General features: G+C 36.5%; 1 protein-coding gene across 2 annotated transcripts in view; it reads left to right on the top strand.

Moving 5' to 3' along the window:
* The window catches only part of PJA2 (praja ring finger ubiquitin ligase 2), a 67,892-nt gene that overhangs the window by 39,457 nt on the left and 7,244 nt on the right, over positions 1-21,191 (top strand). For both annotated transcript variants that reach the window (XM_081088666.1, XM_081088667.1), the window contains 3 exons: positions 1,616-1,798; positions 15,688-15,873; positions 17,635-17,746. In XM_081088666.1, coding sequence (XP_080944792.1) covers positions 1,616-1,798; positions 15,688-15,873; positions 17,635-17,746 — 481 coding nt within the window. The remainder of the gene's footprint in view (positions 1-1,615; positions 1,799-15,687; positions 15,874-17,634; positions 17,747-21,191) is intronic.

Genomic DNA, 21,191 nt, shown 5'->3' with positions numbered 1-21,191 from the left:
CGTGAAATCACACAGCGCCGCCCACCCACCTGCAGCCCTGCCTTGACACCCAAACCTGTCCACACAGAGCTCCAGTGCGCCTGGCCCAGCCCCCAAACCCTTGGCCTTCTCTGGCCACTTCAAGGCCCGCCCTCAGTCCCTCGAGTCACTTTGGGATGGTCCCGCCTTCTCTGGGCCCCTCCCTGCTTTTACACCGTCTCCGAGGAACACGGCGGCTCTGCCCTGTCATGGTGCCAGAGGAGAGTGTGGAAGCCTCCTGCCTGCTGTGCTGTGTTCCTTCCCCTGGCAGGTGGGCCGTGGGGCGCTCTGAGTGTGAGCGGTGGGTGGCGAAGGACTGGTGAGGGAGGGCGCTATGGGCTCTCACCCCCGCCTTCCCTGGCATGGGATGGTCCCGCCTCCTCTGGGCACCTCCCCACTTTAGCCCAGCTAATATGCTAATGGTCCGGTCGTTACACGTTATGGCTTCCCGGCCATTAGCATATTAGCTCTTTATTAGTATAGATAGACCTTAAGTTTGAAATTTGTCATAATGTTCAGAATGAAATACTAATAGAAAATTGTTCATGTATTACTTTCTACCACTTATATCACAAATGCATATTAATTTCTGGGACATACTTTTAAAGAGGAATAATTTTTGGCCTTTTGATTTCTTTTTAACATCAGTAAGTAATATTTTTGCCTTTGGTAGTATGACTGGTGCTTTTAAGAGTAGTTAAATGTAACCAGATTAACCAAGATTAAATATAACCAATAAAATAATTTTCTGAGGTTCTTTATTAACCCCTTAGCATATGTTTTGGTTTCTTACCTAAATATTCTCTTGAATTGAAATATATTTTGGGTTCATAGTCCTACCAAAGAACTTCACTAAAGATTTGTCAGTGCTACTTTATATGAATTTGAATGTATCTTCATTTTAAAGTCTGTGAAAAAGGAAGGAAAAAATAGCTAAGCTTCTAAAACATGATAATAGTAGAAATTTATTCATAGAAGACATTTCATCATGTTTAGACAGTTGTTTTAATTAGAAAGTTGTTTTAATCAGTCCAGGTGAATAATAAATATCATCATTTGTTTTATATAGCATTTAACTTATAATTACCAAGTTAAGTTTAAATTTTTACTATGTCTAAAATATGAAGAATCTATATTTTGGCACTATGGAATTACATACTTCCATGAAGAAACTAATAAATTAATAATTCCATAACTCGCCATGCCATATGCTACCTTCATTTGAGAAGGTTACATTCTGCCCAGTTGGAACATCACCCCTTTGGCCCCAAAAGGTTGCTGGTTCAGTTCTCCATCAGGGCACAGACCCTACGTTTCGGTTTCTCTCTCTCGTTCTCACTCTAGGTTTCTCTCCTCTCTCCCCTCTCCCCTCCCCTCCTTCCCAGCATGTCCTCAGGTGAGGATTTTAAAAAAGTTACATTCTGCTGAATATATTTATTTATTCATTTTAAAAATTAGCAGCTGAAAAAAAAATTAGCAGCTGATGAAGAATGTGTGACATCAGTAGTCCATACCATGATGCCTGGTTAACACTCCAAAAGATAAATGTGCATACCATATAATGACAATTTATTTTCTTTCTATTCTAAATTTCCAGTTCAGAGTGCAGTGATGGAGAATGGTCTGCTTCTTTGCCTCATCGATTTTCTGGTACAGAAAAAGATCAGTCCTCAAGTGATGAAAGTTGGGAGACTCTACCAGGAAAAGATGAAAATGAACCTGGACTACACAGTGATAGCAGTAGTCCTGAAGTAAACCAAGAATTATCTCTTCAGGAAGGGTATGTTTAACATTGAGATCTATTGTTTTAAGAATGCTATATATCACATTCAGATGTTGAGTATGCTATTAAATGCATTTATAAGCCCTGTGTAGGACCAGTAGGTCCTACTGATTTTTTTCATTATGGTTTTAGTGTGGTACAAAGAACAGTCACATTGAAAATACAGGCAATTTCAGTACCTTCTATTAAAATACAGCATGTGTTTCCACTTCGCTTTACTAAAGAAAACTTGGTCATTGAAAAGATAACTTTTTTTTTTTAAATATATTTTATTGATTTTTCACAGAGAGGAAGGGAGAGAGATAGAGAGAGCTAGAAACATCGATGAGAGAGAAACATCGATCAGCTGCCTCCTGCACATCCCCCACCGGGGATGTTCCCGCAACCTAGGCACATGCCCTTGACCGGAATCGAACCTGGGACCTCCCAGTCCGCAGGCTGACACTCCATCCACTGAGCCAAACCGGTTTCGGCTGAAAAGATAACTTTGATGGAGTTAGGTATGAGTGAATTAGAGCTATAATTGCTATACAGTGGCTATATACTGTGAAATGCCAAATAGCAAATATTTCCAATTCTACCATTGTAGTGTAAAAGTAGCCATAGACAATGAGTAAATGAATGGGTATAGCTGTCTTGCAACAAGATTTTAATTATATAAATCAGTGAGTGACAGGCTAGAAATAACCTATGGGCCACAGTTTACCAACCTTTGCACTAGTCATTTCCACAGTAAGAGTGATTCTGGCTTTTAGGTTGATTTCACGCACACACACACTTTTTTTAAATTGCACTAAGGAAGTACCTCCGTTATTTTATAGATTTCTAGCAAGAATGCTTGCTAATTTTATTAAAGTCTTTTTAGCATCAGAGGAAATGATCATAAGATTTTTCACTTTTAAAGAATAATTCTTTTACTGTATTTTTTTAAAAATATATTTTATTGATTTTTTTGCAGAGAGGAAGGGAGAGGGATAGAGAGTTAGAAACATCGATGAGAGAGAAACATCGATCAGCTGCCTCCTGCACACTCGATCAGCTGCCTCCTGCACACTCCCTACTGGGGATGTGCCCGCAACCAAGGTACATGCCCTTGGCTGGAACTGAAGTTGGGACCCTTAAGTCCGCAGGTCGGCACTCTACCCACTAAGCCAAACCGGTTAGGGCTACTGTATTTCTTAATATTTAATTGCGCTTGTTTCATGAAATAAACTCAACATGATCACATAATCATGGTTTATTCTCATTATAGTGAACTGCTGGATTTTGTTTGCTAATATTTTACATAGGATTTTAATATTGAGAGCCATTGTGCGAATTGTTGCTAGTTTTTTCTGTCTTGATAACAATTTGATACTTTGCTAAAAGATTATGTTTCCTTTTTTTCTTTTTGAATTCTTGGTGTTTAAGTAGATTATTTATTCCTTTAAATAACTTATTCATTCCTTTAAAGTTGTTTAAATAGCTTCTTATTTAAATAGCTTGTTTATTACCTTACATGTTGTTAGTATTTGTTTGTGAAACCTAGCCTGGTGATGGAGTAGCTTTGTGATAATTTTAATTTTTTTCTATGATAATTAGTTGGTTCTAATATTTAGTCTCATGGGATCGATTTTGGAGAATATGTTTTCTTAGGAAAAATCTTTCAGCTTAGACTAATATTAAAATTAGTATTTCTCAAAGGGTATAAATTTCCAGCTGAGATGAATTCTGTAAGAAAATCTGGGAGTAAAACATTAGAAAATCTGTAAAGAAAGAAATTTACAAATATAATTGGTTTTGACACATTGGTAGGTTGAGGTGGACTCTTGCTCTTCAAGATTATATGTTCTGTCATCTTTAATCACTATTACTTAATTTACTAATACTATTGTTTCATATTGCCGGGAGCCGGTCCATGCTTGCTGTTTCAAGGGACCTGGCATATATGGCATACTGTTCTTAATATGTTTGCTCACCTTCTTGGCACTATGTGTTTTAACCAAGGTCTCTGAGAAAGGTTGTTTCCCCAGGTAGGGATTTTCCCCTGAAGTTAGGGAGGGAATAAAACCTCTTAACTAAGTGCCAGGCGGGTAATTAATCACTTTAACTATGAACAATCATGCTTAAGCTACATAATCTTTACTCCCTGGAATGGAGATAAGAAACGCCCTAACCTTTGTAATAGAGATTGATAGGATTGAATCAACTGGTATAAATACAGATGTAACAAGACAGCAAGAGACAGAGAGAGAGACAGAAATTGGCACAGAACCTACACAGAACGTTCTCTAGAGACAGAAGAACTTCGCTGGAGAGAACATGGCAAAAGATCCTGGACAGAAACTGGCCTCAGAACCTAGACACAGAACTTAGGAGACAGAAAGAAGACAGCACCTACACAGAACCTACAGACAGAAGAACTTCGCTCGAGAGAACATGGCAAAAGATCCTGGACTGAACCTGACTACAGAAATTGGCAAGAGAACCTGACTAGAACCTGGTGACTGAACCTGGCTGGAGAACCTGGACAGAACCTGGCTGGCGATCCTAAGCAGAACCTCTCTGAAGATCCTGACCAGAACTTGGCTAGAGATCCTGCTGCTGATCAACTGAACGCTGTCTCCATGTCATTCCTTCTTCGCCGACTCCGTCCACACCTCTGGGGACCCCTGGACCCGCTGGGGTTGGACCCCGGCATAGTAATTTGTGGTAGTAATTATTCATTCAGCAGATATTTATTGAGCATTTAATATGTGCTATGCATTGTGCTGGTTCCCAGGAATATATATCAGTCAACAAGACAAAAGAAGATTCCCTTGTGAAGCTCACATTATGGTGGGAGAGACAAATAAGATACAAACATGATACAAACTGTGATGTTTAGTCTGAAGGAAATAAAACACTAATTTGATAGGAAGTAACTGATAGGGGCCTACATTCAGGGAGGACTTTCATAAAAATGACTTCTGAGCTGGGATATGAAAGATAAGAATTAGCAGTTGAGGAAGAGCTTTCTAGGCAGAAACAAAGGTCAGAGCAGAGGCACTGAAAAGGAAAGGGCTTTGTATGTATGAAGATAGTATAGCTGAAGTGAATGAGATGAAGTGCTCAGGAACCAGACTATGCAGGACATACAGCATCTAGAATTTATTCAGAGATCAGTGAAATTTTAACTGGAGAAGTCATTGATCTGACACACATTTTTAAAAGATCACTAGCTGTTTCATAGAGATTGAATTGGAAAGGGATTAAAGGTAAACGGGGGAAGCGGTAAATTTGGTTTTGGACTAGGGGATGATAAGTGAGGATTAAGTAAAGAAAAGAGGTTTGAGAATATTTTTGAGTTATAAATTAAAGGATGAATAAGGTGTAAGATGAAGGAGGAATCAGTCAATTATGGCTGGGTGTTTTGATTTGAGCATTGGGTAGATGCTAATGTCACTGACTGAGATGGAGAAGTCTGGGGAGAGAACTGGGAAGTAGGAACTCTTTGGAAGTTTTAAGTGCCATTTGGACAGACATACAGTGTAAATGGCATGTAGGCAACTGGATATTTAACTTTCAAGTTTAAGGAAAATGTCCCAGATTGTAATTAAATATAAATATTATATGGGTATAAACAAAAACACATTTGTAAATCAGCTACCTACATTGATATCCTATAATAATAAAACCCACTAGCCAAAACCGGTTTGGCTCAGTGGATAGAGCGTCGGCCTGCGGACTGAGGGGTCCCGGGTTCGATTCCGGTCAAGGGCATGTACCTGGGTTGCGGCACATCCCCGGTGGGGGATGTGCAGGAGGCGGCTGGTCGATGTTTCTCTCTCATCGATGTTTCTGACTCTCTATCTCTCTCCCTTCCTCTCTGTAAAAAATCAATAAAATATATAAAAAATATATATCTAAAAAAAAAAACCCACTAATTTGTTTAAAAAAATAAAAGTGGGAGGTGAGAAGTACAGAACTAAAACACTGGACAACAATCATACTTAAGTTGTTAAGGAGAAGATCAGAGGTGAAATGTATTGTTTGGGAGAGGATTGAAAGTTAAGTTTTGACGTAGTTTAAATTTGTATGGTAAAATTTCAAGGTTAACCATTATAAGGTATATGTACTGGAAACCTGTAGAGGAGGAAAGAAAGGAATCAAGGTGTGCAAAAGAACACTTAAAGTCAATTTGAATAAAAGGAAAGAAAGGGAGAAAAAAGCAAAAAACAGCAGAAAATAGAGATGAAAAACATAGAATATAGAAACAAGTCCTGCAATAAATATAAATTGCCTAATCCCTGCTTATAAAAGCTTCAGATCAGTTGGTTTTCTTTAAGTTAAATGCTGTTTACAAAAAGCATAAGTAAATAGAAAGAAAATAAAAGGGTAGAAAATGATATTTCAGGCAAATACTAACTAAAAGAAAATGGTAGTATATTAACATTAGCAAAGTAGACTTAAAGACACAAAAGCATTATTGGGGAACATGAGAGTCATTATGTAATAAGTCCAATTTACCAGTAAAATGTAGCAATTTTAATTTGAATACTTCTAATGAAATAGACTTACAATAAATCAAAATTTGACCAAACTAGAGAATATTGACAAACTTACTATTGGGAAATGTTTAAATACGTTTCTCATTTACTGGTAATTCATGGCTCTAAAAAAATTCATATATCTTTAGCATATTTTAACAACTCATTTAAGCATGGTTTAATGAGCACTGCATCCTTTGGAATACACAAACATATAAAAACCAAACTTGTACTAGATTACAAAGCACAGATTAACACATTTCAGTGTCATTTTCCTGCCCTCAATATTTTCTGACCAAAATGCTATTAACTTAGAAATAAATTCAATTATCCATTCTTTTAAATAATCAGGAGGCTAAAGAAGAAATAATAGAAATTTTAAATGTTCACAAGTAAATGATAATGAAAATACCACCAGTCAAATTTTTTTGGATGCAATGAAATTGGTACTTAAAGGGAAATTTTAAAAATACTTATATTTAAAAAAGAATAGTAACTGAAAATTGAGCTGTGCATTTAACTTAAAATAGAAAAGGAATGTTAGAATAATCAAAGAAAAGTAGATTAAAATTAGGAAAGACAAAAGCAGAGATGAAAGAAATCAGAAGTTGAAACTTTGAAAGATTAAGAAAGAGACAATCCATTTGGATAGTAAATAAGAAATTAAGGACAAGGCATAAGACTGAAATAAATAAGTGGATACCGCTATAAAATAATAAAGATTGAATATTAAAAAGAGTACTGGTAAACTTTGTACCAGTAAATTTTGAAAACTTATAAGAATTTGAAAAATTTCTAGAAAAATATAATTCATCAAAACACAGGAAGAAATACAAAGCCTGATAATACTATAACTATTCAATTTGGTAATCAATGATTTAAAATCTTCCCATGGAGAAAAACAACTGACCCAGAGGGTTTTAGAGCTCAGTTCTCTTAAACTAAACTTTTAAGGATCATGTCATTCTATTCTTCTAAAGACTAGAAAAAAATTATTTCTTCAAATCATTTTAATAAGGTCAGTAGACCCTAATACCAAGAGTATGTGAAGAAAATTATATATTTTTTTTCATTAAAATACATATTAAAATCTTAAACAGAATTATTGGAAATTTGACTTTGGAAATGTTTTAAAAGGTAAAACTCAATTATAAATCTGAATTTATTTCAGAAATGCAATGGTAGTTTCACATAAGTATAAATGTCATTCACCACTAGCAAAATACAGGAGAAAATTCATATGTAGATTCTTTAGATGGAGAAAATAAATCACTTAATAATGTTTAATACCTCATCATAATAAAAATTCAGAAACTGGGACTAGAAGAGAATTTCCTTGATTTGATAAAAAGTCTCTAGTAAAAAAATAAAATCATTTTCAGTAAGGTAGACTTCAAAAATCCCCGCTTAAAATAGGAACAGACACAGACAAGGGTGCTTACTAGTACTATTTCCATAGCCATTGTTGCTGGAGGTCTTATCATGACATGATGGGAAAATAAAGGGTAGAAAGCTATAAAAAGAAGAGGAAGTGAAAAGGAAAGAAAAAAATTGGGAGAATATATTTCTAGAACATAAAATCTTAATGTTCAGAATGTATAAAGAACTCCTAGAAATCAGTAAAGAAACAAACACTGACAATCTAATTGCAAAATGACCAAATCCTTGAGCAGATAACTCACTGAAGAGGAAATATTAGTGGTGAATAAAATATGCTTTTGATACTAACGTATCAAAAGATGCTTAGATCTTTAGTACCCAGGGGATTGTATGCTAAGATCACAAGGAGGTATCATTTTTTACTATCCCATTAGATTAGCAAAAATCAGGAAATTTGATGTCAGGGTTTGGAAGATATGAATAATTTTTACACACTGCTTGTTAAGGTACAAAGTAGGTCAAATTCAATGAAATTATGTAATAACTGTAACATTTGCATGGTAGACTACCCATTTATTCCACTTTTGGATACAAACCTTGGAGAAACTTCCCCATATGGCTCAGAAGTTGTTTATAAGAGTGTTCTTTGCAGTACTTTTCATGAAAGCCATAAAACTGGATATAACCCAAATATTAATTAATACGAGAAAAATTGATGCTGTATTCATACATGGAGTATTATTATGCAGCATTGGGAATGAATGAGCCACAGTTACATACATAAACATGGATGAATGCAGAGAGATACAGTGCTGAGTGAAAATAATCATTTCTGGAATCTTATTTCATAAAGCTTTAAAACAAGCAGAAGTAAATATCTTCTTTAAGCATACAAAGGTAATGAAAACTTTTTTCAAAAGGCAATGAAATGACAATAGCAGCATCAAAATAGTTCTTTTCTTGGGGGGTTGAGGCCAACATGTAGAGTAAAAGGTGGTAATAGTCGGTAATATTCTAGTTTCCTGGTCTGGATGTTGGGTTAATGGATATCCTATATAATAAAAGCCTAATATGCAAATTGACCGAGCAGTTGAATGACCCGTGGAACAACTGGTCATTATGACACGCACTGACCACCAGGGGATGCCCAATTCAGGAGCTGCCCCAAGCTCGCAGGCCCCAGGCCAGCCAAGGCAGGTGCCAGTGGGGGCCCCCCAATGGCCCCATTGGTCACCCCGCAGATTGGCCCTGATTGCCGGTCAGGCCTAGGGATCCTACCTGTGCACGAACTAGTGCACCGGGCCTCTAGTTCAATATAATGTGCTTTCTAACATAAGTAGATTGTATACATTCTTCATTGGGTAAAAAAAAAAAAAAAGAGTTAAAAAATAACAGGAATTGAAGGTGAGAAAGTAGAGACAGTCACTGTACCCAGTTCTTTATAAAAAGAAAGGAATCACAGGTGGATGTTCAGCCTAGGAAAGCAAAGCTTTGTCTCCACTGCCCAAAAAACAAGATGCATGATTGTTTGCTTCTAGAATGTTCCAGAGGAGAGTAACAGATAATTATAGGAAAGATAAGGTGAAGTCCTAAAGAAGACAATAAGGGTTGGGATCCAGATTTCAAGGAGAGGGCCTTTAGAAGCAGAGACTCTTCCATTGTAACTACAGTGGGGCCTTGACTTACGAGTGTCCCGACTAACGAGTTTTTTGAAATACCAGCTGTCTCTCCGCCGATTTTTTGCATTGAGTTGATAGAGTAATTTGAATTAACGAGCTCCTTAACGAGCTCAGTCTCAGAACAAATTAAACTCGTAAGTCAAGGCCCCACTGTATAGTAGGTAGGTACAAGTGTAGGTGAGTCTGTAGATTTACTAGTGGGAAGAAAGATGAGTCTCTTAGGTGATTTCAGTATTCTCATTGTTACTAGATGTTGAGAATTGGTTAGGACAGGAAGGTTGTGAAGTTTAAGAAAAGAAAAGGTGGGAAATAGACTTTTAGAGAGCAGAGTAACAAAGTTTTTAGGTAAACTGAGTAATTAGTTGCTGGTCAATAAGTAATGAGTGTCCATTTGAAATTTGTGGTGTGTGTTTTTTTTAATTTAATCACATGTGTGTTTTCCTTTAGGCTTTTACAGCTGTTCTAGTGGCTTTACAAACTTTATGTAAATGTTCTTTAAATTTTTGTTACTCAACAGTAAATATGTTAGAATCCTATATAATAAAAGGGTAATATGCAAATTGACCCTAATGGTGGAACCACTAGTCGCTCTGACACACACTGACCACCAGGGGGAAGAAGCTCAATGCAGGAGCTTCCCCTGGGTGTTCAGTGCACTTCCACAGGGGGAGCACTGCTCAGCCAGAAGCCGGCCCATGGCTGGCCAGCACAGTAGCAGTGGCAGGAGCCTTTCCCGCCTCTGCAGCAGCCTTTCCCGCCTCTGCAGCAGCACTAAGGATATCCGGCTAAAGCAGTGGTTCTCAACCTTCTGGCCCTTTAAATACAGTTCCTCATGTTGTGACCCAACCATAAAATTATTTTCGTTGCTACTTCATAACTGTAATGTTGCTACTGTTATGAATTGTAATGTAAATATCTGATATGCAGGATGGTCTTAGGCGACCCCTGTGAAAGGGTCGTTCGACCGCCAAAGGGGTCGCAACACACAGGTTGAGAACTGCTGGACTAAAGGCTTAGGCTCGCTCCCTGGAGGCTGCCAGAGGGATGTCTGACTTCCAGCTTAAGCCTAAGCCGTCAGTCAGACATCCCTTGAGGGTTCCCAGACTGCGAAAGGGCGCAGGCTGAGCTGAGGGACCCTCATTCCCCAGGTGCATGAATTTTCATGCACTGGGCCTCTAGTAAAGAAATAATTCTTCAAATTAAGTGGTGGGATTCCATCTTTGCAACTGGATGACAGAACAGGGTACCCTTGATTTTGTAAGCTATACTTCCCTTTGAGGATTTAAAAAAAATTTTTTTAAATAATTATTATTGGAAGTATTACATATGTCCCCTCCCCCTCCCCCATTAACCCCCTCCAGCCTGTCCCACTCCAACCCTGCCCCAGGCTCTCAGCACCCTATTGTCTGTGTCCATGGGTTATGCATATGTGTATACAAGTCTTTGGTTGGTTACCTCCCACCCACTCACCCTCCCCTTCCTTCCCTCTGGGATTCCACACTCTGTTCCATTCTTCCATGTCTCTGGATCCACTCCGTTCATCAGTTTATTTTGTTACTTAGATTCCACATATGACACTTGTGACACTTGTCTTTCTCTGACTGACTTATTTCACTTAGCATGATACTCTCCAGTTCCCTCCATTTTGTCTCAAAGGGTAAGAGATTCTTGTTTTTTACTGCTGCATGGTATTCCATGGTATAAATGTACCACAGCTTTTTTATTCACTCATCTACTGATGGGCACTTGGCCTTTCAGGATTTTTGACTCCTTTTTCAAATTTCAGTTACTTCCCTTTATAAGGCAGGGATTTGAAATCTTAAAAATTTGCTAGACAATCATCATTCTTAAAAGTGAGCTTATACCTAAAGCTTGGCAGCTACTTATATGTGTCTTGAGTTATATAGTGGGGCCTTGACTTACGAGTTTAATTCGTTCCGTGACAGAGCTCGTAACTCAAATTACTCGTATGTCAAAAAGTGAACGAGTGAGACACGTGATGCTGGGCTGATGTTGTGGCATTCACTGTGATGTTCACTGCGCCAACTAGTGGTGGGGTATCTGAAGCTGACTTGTAACCTGAATTTTAGCTCACAACTCAAAGCAAAAAATCGGCCGAGAGACGGGCTTGTTATCTCGAAAAACTCGTTAGTCGGGACACTCGTAAGTCAAGGCCCCACTGTAAAATGAAAACCAGTTAGTTAAATACTAGTTAATTAGGAATGTTATATGCTCTCCAGGATTTTCATAAAATAAATTTCTTATAAGATAGCTTTATTTTATGAAAGCCTTGGCCCTTTAAAGTGTTGGCATTAACCCAAACATCTGAAATTCTGTGCTGCAAATAATGAATACTACAACTGCTGATTTATTAGCTAAAGGAAGTTACTCACATTTATAAATCAGAATAGTTAGTGTTTTCATTTTAATTTGATTTTTCTGTCTTTCATTTTAATTTCTCAGAAAATTCTATGATGCATGATTATAGGACAGCAAATTTAAAACTCAGTAATGAAAATTTCTTTAAAATATTCAATATTAGCTTATTGGTATATTTTAATAAGTTTAATATTTCTCTTCATAGAATGTTACCAATTTTAGTTTCTATTGAGGAGTAGGGATCTTTAATCCTTTTCTGGGAAGGAGCAACAGTCTGTCTGAAGATTTGGGGTAACAGTGTAGACTGTAATCAGGAGAATAGATGATGCTGGTGGTCTTCTAAGATTTTCACTGGGATTAGGTGGTGGGGATACATGATGAGGTATTTTCAGCTTTCGGGCATGGTAGTGGCATTCATTTTCTCTAAGCTGTGCTGAAAAATCCTCAAAAGGGAAGGACAAGTTGGCAGTGTCCCTTCCTAGTTGAAATGCCTGTGACTCTGGTGGTGGTAGTGGTAGATATAGACTTCCTATCTTCCAAATATGGAATTGCAAAAGAATGAACCATTTGGAGACATGACTAGATAACGTCTTTTTTTAAAGTCTGATATATTACTGTATAATGTTATAATGGCATTTTGTTGATTTTTGAGTTGCCAGAATGAAGAAAGACCATTAAAGCTCTAAATTTTTGTGAATATGTTAGCTAGGGTGTGTGTATGTATGAATGCATATGTGGAGAGAAAGAAGATTGAGATATTGTCCTAAATATTTTCAAGGTTTTTGAAGCATTTAAAACTTACATTGTATGCGTATAGTCCCATGGAGATACTAGTTTCTGTTGTTAGCTACACAAAATGAAAGATACTTTGACCCCATTGTTCAGAATCTTCTTTTTTTTTTAAGAGCAAAATTCCTTTTGTTATACTATCAAGATAACTTTGATCCAGCACATTGCCACTCTTGAAGCCTGCGAAAATTTATGTGAAATGGTAGGAATTTATATAAACTTTGTATAACATGTTGAAAGCATATGCCATACCACTTACTTTCTATTTCTATAACTGTGCTATGATGAATTATTAAAGACAGAATGAAATGTTTAAGCAAAATACGTAGCCAGGAATTGGTTATATAGTAGGAGTATTAATGACATGTTATAAGTTATTTAGATTCATTATGATGACTTATTATTTTAGTTTTCTTCTTTGAATTAAAAAACCCATACATTAAAATATCTTAAACTAAATAATTTTCACCAATATATTTAAGTTTTATATTAATTATTCTAGAGGCCCAGTGCACAAAATTCATGCATGGGTAGGGTCCCTAGGCCTGGCTGGTGATTGGGGCCTTCCAGCTGCCAGCCAGGGCCTCCCTTCATTCCACGCCGCAAGCTGGTGGTCAGCACATGTCATAGCGAGCGATCATACTCCCTATACTTACCTGGCAGGGGAGATACCATGATCACAAACTCCCTGTTGAACTCCCGTTGGGACACTTTGCATATTAGCCTTTTATATATATAGATACCTGAAGTACAGAGTAGCTAGGTAATTTTGATATCTGTATAATAGGAAAGAAACGTATTTTTTGTAGGAATACATTAGAAATAGCAGAAATTTCAAGGTTTATTCCAGGCTTACTAGGTTGTTTTTTAAGGATTTATTACATTTGCAATACAAAGATAGAGTATCTATTATGTACCAAGCACTTGTTTTAGGGGGTGAAGATACAGTGATGAGAAACAACACTGTATATGTCCTTGAAAAACCCCTAGTCTAGGAGGAGACAAGCGAGTCACCACAAAAGTTACAATACAGTGTGGTGAGTGCTTCCATAAAGGTGTGCATAAAGATCTGTTGCTTAGGAATTTTTAGTTTGATTTTATATTTTAAACCTATTTGGGGTTAAATTTTTCATTAGACCTAATTATGCACAAAAGGAAAATATTCACTATCTATATATATAAAAACCTAATATGCAGAGTGTCCCCTCAGGCGTTTGATCGCTCACTATGACGTGCACTGACCGTCAGGGGGCAGTGTGGAATGAAGGAAGACCCCGGCCAGCAGCCAGCAGCCACAAGGGACCCTACCCATGCACAAGTTTTGTGCACTGGGCCTCTAGTCTTTATATATTTGAGGAAAGTATATTGTCATGCTAATTTCTCTGATTTTACTAGACTGGCTGTACTAGATACTAAATCTTACAAGCCTGTTATTCTGAAGTATAGTTTAGGAACTGAAATTAAAGAAACATTTACGAGTTTAGGTATATAAAGAGATACTGTTTTCTATGTATTTAAAATGTGTTGATTTTTATAAGCAGACATTGTTTACATCCCTTTCATATGTTTTTACCCCCAAAGTTAAATTTGCATATTAAAATGAATAGAATTCTAATTATAGCTGCTCTTAAAAGTTGAGATATATAAATTTTTGCATAACATTATTTCTTATCTTAAAACTTAACCAAACTAAAATTCAGCCCTGGCAATACTATGATCCTTTTGATATACGAAAAGGTATTTTTCTGTTAAGTAAAATGAATAAGAAAATCATACCAGTATAATGATATTATTTATAAATTCATAAAGTACCTTTATTTTAGTTTATTGCCGCTGTGACATGCCTTTTGTTTCTTATGTATTATAATTAATTTTTCTCAATTTGATCTTTGTGTCCATATTTTTGGTGTCCTGACTTTTCCATGAGTGTTTAACGTGCATGTCGTGAAATTTAACAATCTGTGGCTTCAAGGGTTTGAATCATGCTTAGAATGTCAGATTTTTTTTTGTAAAAATTTTCCTCATGATTCTTTTAGTACTTTTATTGTTTTAGAGGTGGTGGGAGTGCACATGCATTTTTTAAAAGTATATCTGGAATTTATTTAAGAGTAAATAATAACTTAAGAGATTTAACCTCCCTCTCTCCAGTTGGATACTCAGTTGTCCCAATATCATGTATTGAATAGCCCTTTTTCATGCTGTTCTGTACTGCTTCTCTTCCTTATTTTCTTTGTACTTTTTATTTGTCTGTCTGAGCTTATTTTTTAGTGTGAGAAATATTGACAAATAAGAAAATGATAAGAGTAAAGTCTATAATTAAAAGGCCGAGTAACCTGGTAGCCAGTGACTGGAGAGTTTCCTCTTTGAGAAGGTAATATTACTCTGACCTGAATATCAAGGAGTGAGTAGCTGTGCTAAAAAATCTGGTGAAATACAGTGGGGCCTTGACTTACGAGTGTAATTCGTTCCGAGACTGAGCTCGTTAAGGAGCTCGTTAACTCAAATTACTCTATCAACTCAATGCAAAAAATCGGCTGAGAGACAGCTGGTATCTCAAAAAACTCGTTAGTCGGGACACTCGTAAGTCAAGGCCCCACTGTAATTTTTCACATAGAAGAATTGACCCCAGGATGGAAATGATCTCCATCTCTTCCCAGAGTAGAGTGATTGTAGGAATGTAGTGAATGGAGGGAAGAGTAGTGAGAGGTAATAGTTGGAGAAGAGGGCCAAGGAGAAAGCATGTTTTATGTAGGGATTTGTAGGTCAGATGGAGGACTTTGGATTTTATTTTAACTGAAGGGAACTATTCAAGAGTAGTGTTTAAGAATTTAAATGATCTACGGTAAATTTTTTAATTTTTTTTCTCCTACAAAAAGAAGAAATATAGGAGATTAGATAATTTATATATCAAATAAGTAGGTCCTTATGTAATTAGGAGCTTATTTCTATATATATGTGACCCTATAGCAAATTTACTTCATTTTTAAATAATTTTACATTTAAAGAAAACAGATTTTTAAAAATCATAAGTACCAAGAGTTTAGGACTCAAAGGATAAAGAATCTGCTTGCACTAAATAGAACTCTTTAAAGGACAATTGTATGATGTGTTTTAAAATAATATATTTTTTATCTTAAAATGTTTCTATTAGGGAACAGACATCCTTGGAAGAGGGAGAAATTCCTTGGTTGCAATACAATGAAGTCAATGAAAGCAGCAGTGATGAGGGAAATGAGCAGGCTAATGAATTTGCACAGCCAGAGGCTTTCATGTTGGATGGTAACAATAACCTTGAGGATGACTCCAGTGTGAGTGAAGATTTAGATGTGGACTGGAGGTAGGTAGCAGTGTTATCACCATGCTTAATTGTTCATTGAGTAGAATTTGTTCATGATTTTAAATTATGAAAACTGAATCTCTGGTAGCTAAAAAGTATTCTTATTTCCCCATCTTCTTCAAACCTCATTTCATAGGTTTACTTCCTACAGGGACACCTTCCTACTTATTCCAGTCAATGACCTCTTCCATCTTTGACATTTAGCTCTCTTGAAGTTCACCTTATTATATCCCAGTGAATTATACACTCATGGTTTGAGATTTCCAGCTTTTATATTTTACCCTTATATGCTAAATATAGCACTTAGTATAATCCTGTGTGTATTGTTGTTGTTTTTTTAAACAAGGTCCTGAACATTATTTGAAGAATTTTAAAACCTGTGATTGGATCAGAATCATAGAATATAATTTTCCTTCTTTATATATTTTAAATAGAAACTATAATAGTACTTACCCAGAAATGTTGTAAGTATTAGATTTAGGCTGACAAAGAATAGCTTCAAATAAAAGTAACATGAATTAAGTGCATTACGTCTCATGATGGTTAGAATAGAGTATCTTTCAAGTGTGCAGTAGCCCTGTGTAAGCAGCTAATTGTTGAGAGGAGGAAAGGATGTTCCAACTGATCATTTTTGTTATTTTTTCTAGGAAAAATATGGCTTAGTACTACCCATGTTTTGCATGTCTGCACAGAAATGTCTTAAAGAATGTCTTGTTTTTTCTAGTAAAAATATCATTACAGAAAATTTAGAAAAATAAAGATAAGAAAAACTCATTTCTATCCCCTGATATCTCCACAAATTTTATTGTTTTAAGCCATCTTATACATCTTCAATTTCTCTTTTTGTGTGTGTAGCTACTTTGTGCTTCTCCATACACGAAACTCAACATCTCCTTCTTACCGTTTCTGTTCTCACTTCCATGGGGAGGTGGGGAGGTGGAGAATTATATGTGCAGAGCAGATTTCTATTGACCATTTTGTGGAAGTACAAGTGGAATTTTATCACAGCCACAAAAACAATCTGTATTTCTATCTTAAACATTCCCTTTCTCCAGAGCCCATTTTCTGGCTTCCCAAACATTATGGAAAATCAGTGACTTCACCTAGTCCTAGCCTTGCTGATCTTCTTCTGTCTGCCCTCTTACTGAACTCATTTATTCTGGTGTCTTATCTCTCCATGTGCAAAGTCATTCATTCCTCAAAGAACTCAGCAGATGACAGAATTATCTATTTAGATCAGCGGTTGCCAACAGATGATCCACGGACCATTGGTGGTCTGTGAGGTCCGAAAGGTTGGTGACCACTGATTTAGATCATCTGTGTATGTCAGGAGGCAATTTTGGTTTCATTTTTATCTATTGCACATTTTGAAAATTTTGTAAAAATAATTTTTTTACATATCTTTTTATTGATTTCAGAAAGGAAGACAGAGGGAGAGAGAGATAGAAACATCAATGATGAAAGACAATCATTGATTGGCTGCCTCCTGCATGCCTCACACTGGGGATTGAGCCCATAACCCAGGCAGGTGTCCTGCCCGGGAATCAAACCGTGACCTCCTGGTTCGTAGGTTGACACTCAACCATTGAGCCACGCTGGCTGGGCTGTAAAAATAATTTTTTACAGCTCCTTTATGATGCTCCATTCTATAGAAGGAAGGCCTACCCTTGCACGAATTTCGTGCATCGGGCCTCTAGTGTTAATATAATTATGTCTTCACCATAAAGATTTCCCAAATCAGGGTCGTATTTTTTTTTCCAGTCTGTTTGATGGCTTTGCGGATGGATTAGGAGTTGCTGAAGCTATTTCTTATGTGGATCCTCAGTTCCTCACCTATATGGCACTAGAAGAACGCTTAGCCCAGGCTATGGAGGTATTTTAATGACTCTGATGCCCATGTATGTTGGTGGGGTGCACAATAAGAAAAAGTAAAATATTTTTAACTGCTCTTAAGAAAAGGTGAATAATTTCTTTATCAATTTAATAACAAGTACTGATTACTGATTGCTACCAGTGTGTGTATACTTGACATCCTGCCAATTTTCCTAAAATTTTTACTACAGAATGGAAAATGTTTTGCTTACATTTATAATACAGTGGGGCCTTGACTTACGAGTGTCCCGACTAACGAGTTTTTGGAGATACCAGCTGTCTCTCAGCCGATTTTTTGCATTGAGTTGATAGAGTGATTTGAGTTAAGCTCCTTAACGAGCTCGGTCTCTGAACGAATTAAACTCGTAAGTCAAGGCCCCACTGTATACACTTTCCTCTATTAAATTATATGGGTCTGTGAATTTGAAAATTTTACACACACATGCACAGGTATATTTGTGAAATGAAATTGAAAATCTCTAAGAATATATTACAAATCACTTACCTTTTTTTGTTCATACAGATTCTAAATAATATCTTTTGCTTAATGCATACACATTTTAATAAATAGCATATTTGATTTCTAAGTTTTTTGTCTTGCCTTCTGTCTTTTTATTTAATCATTTTGAAAAATGAAGCTAAAATGTATAATTTATGATTTTTTCTTTTAGATTTAACACTAACATTCTCTAAGTGAAACTAAAACAAATAATAAGACAAACTGTGCTTTTATTTGTTTTTGTTTTTTTCCTCATGCAGCCCTAACTCTTTGTTTTTATTTCTGTTATTTTTCAATAGTAGACTGATCTTTCTTTTCAGGTAATGGTTGTTAAGAAAATAGTGTCAATAAACATTTGCTTCATAGCTGTGTCTCAAATTTGAATGAGAATAGGGCAAAATAGTTAAGGTTTGAAGCTTATTACTTGCTCCCAAATATTTTGGGAAAAAGTATCCCTGCCATTATATTGACATCTAAAAATTTATAGCCTAAATTCTAAGTAATATTGTTTATCCTATGATACCTCTTTGCAGTAAAAATATGTTTAAGAATTTAAATGTAAAAAGTAAAGTAAGTTGAGTTAAAATTGTTAGGAGTAGTGATGAAAAACAAATGTTCACTTAAAATTTATTTTTTAATTAAATTTATTGGTTAATAAACTTATATAGATTTCAAGTGTACAAGTCTATGATGTGTTATCTTTATATTGCATATAATAGTTTTGATAAATAATTATTTAAACATAAAGTAAAATTTTTCTGGTAAAATGCATCTCTTAATGAAATGGAGGCTTTTTCTCCCTAGTTACCTTATCAGTGAGTTTTATTTACTCCTACAATGAGACATAGTTCAGCATCAATTTTATTTCTTTTTTTTTTCATCTTTATGAATATAAGCTTGAGAGACCTTGTTCATGTAAGTTGATAGGGATGGAAGAAATTTATCATAGCCTTTTCACTCAAGTCTTGCTAAAATTACATCAACTTGGCAAGTTGTTTAGATCCTCTTTCAGTTTTTTTGAAAGCAGAGGATTGGAAGCCATCTACAGAGATTTGTTATTCAGTCCGTAGAATTCAGTTTGACCCAAGTATTTCAAATTGCTCCTTTGGATGGGTAAGAAGTATGTTTTTATTTATAAAGTGAGGGATGGTTAGTAGAAAGAGGAATGTAAGAACAGGGCAGCATGTTTCTTTAACTGCAGAAGCATTATTAGGCAGATCAGTTTGAGGAAAAATTACATAAGAAAGTTCATTGAAATTGAGTCTCTTTGAGACCCTGCTTACCCTTGGGCCCCTTGAAAAGTCTTTACATACTTAACAGAGCACCTCGCATATACTGAGGTGAAAGCCTTAGGAAGCTAAACATGAGGTTAAGAGCATGGTTTTTGAGATAGATTCTTTAAGGCTATGTGACCTTGGAGAGTTAACTCTTTTAAGCTTCTAGGCCTCTATAAAATGAGAATAAAAAAATTTACTTCATGCGTTATTGTGAAATTGTGTTTAAACACTTAGCAAAATACCTGGTACAGTGGGTAGGTTCTCAGTAAATGGATATATTCAAATTAGTAGTCAACCAACTGGTACTTATCTTGCATATCTGGTCATTATTAAATCATTTGTTATATAAATCTCCATTCTTTAAAAACTAAATCCTGTTTTATTCTTTAGAAACTAAATTTTGTGCTGACAAAGGAATGCATTACTTTAATCCTAGATATATTCCAGTTAGGCTGTTTAAGCTGTTTAGTTGTCTTTCTAACTTTTGAAAATATTTTGTACTCCCTCAGATGTAAATTTTTACATCTTTATAGATTTTCATAGTAGTGGCTATAAAATGGTTTCTCTTGTTCTTGTTGCTTATAAGTGATCCCAGATCACCTTAAATATTTGTCAGTATCAAGGCAATAAATTATTTTTATATATATGAAATTCCATGTATTTATTAGCACTGCAAATGTGTAGATAATCATTAGAAAAGAATAATGAATCCATTAAGACAAACATGTTATGAAAATACAGTTAACCTGGAATAACCCCCTCACGCCCCCCCCCCAAAAATGGGACTCATTAAAAATAGTATTTCTTCTTTTTGTTTGTGTATAACACAGATGAATTCTTGCAGAGTCTATCTTGGGAAGTACATAAGGGGCAATCAGGCAGGCAGGCAAGAGGTTATGGGTGATCAGGCAGGCAGGCAAAGTGGTTAGGGGCGATCAGGCAGGCAGGTGAGTGGTTAGGGGTGATTATGCAGGTAGGAAGGCAAGTGGTTAGAAGCCAGTGGTCCCGGATTGCGAGAGGGATGTCTGACTGCCTGCCGATTTAGGCCCAGTCCCGCATGGATCGGGCCTAAACGGGCAGTCAGACATCCCCTGAGGGGTCCCGGATTGTGAGAGGGTGCAGGCTGGGCTGAGACCCCCCCCCCTCTCCATGCACAAATTTCATGCACTGTGCCTCTAGTTAACTATAATGGGATTAGAGTAACAAGGGATTGCTTAGTAAGGAATAAAGATAATTCTAAAGAATATAGAAAAACCATGTAAAAGGAGCAGTCACCACCTGTAGAGCAAAGGTCACCTAAGGAAGGGTCACCACTCCCACTCCAGGGCTGGGATTCAGACCTTGATGAAAATGGCATAGCTGTGGCTTAATGAGTGGCAGAGAAGTCACTGGTGCTCTGCTGGCTTGAAATCAGCCCTGTAGGGTGCTAGGGAAAGCTATATTCACAGGGAGATGTCTGACTGGAAGCACTCTGCTACTAAACTATCCAAGGGGATGCTGAGGAATCTACCTGCCACTTGGTGCTTCTGCTGCATGCATTTCCAGAGCTAGACATTGAGAAGCTGTGCATATTGCAGGAGTCTGGTGCTAGAGAAAGCCACACCTGCCACAGAAGCCTGCCAAGTGGCACACTGGGATCAGAAGCAAAGTCCTTTTCCTCTTACAGGGCC

Source organism: Myotis nattereri, assembly GCF_964212035.1.
Source record: "Myotis nattereri genome assembly, chromosome: 4".
Taxonomy (NCBI): Eukaryota; Metazoa; Chordata; class Mammalia; order Chiroptera; family Vespertilionidae; genus Myotis; species Myotis nattereri.
The sequence above is the reverse complement of the archived record's forward strand: the minus strand, read 5'-3'. Positions and strand labels throughout refer to the sequence as shown.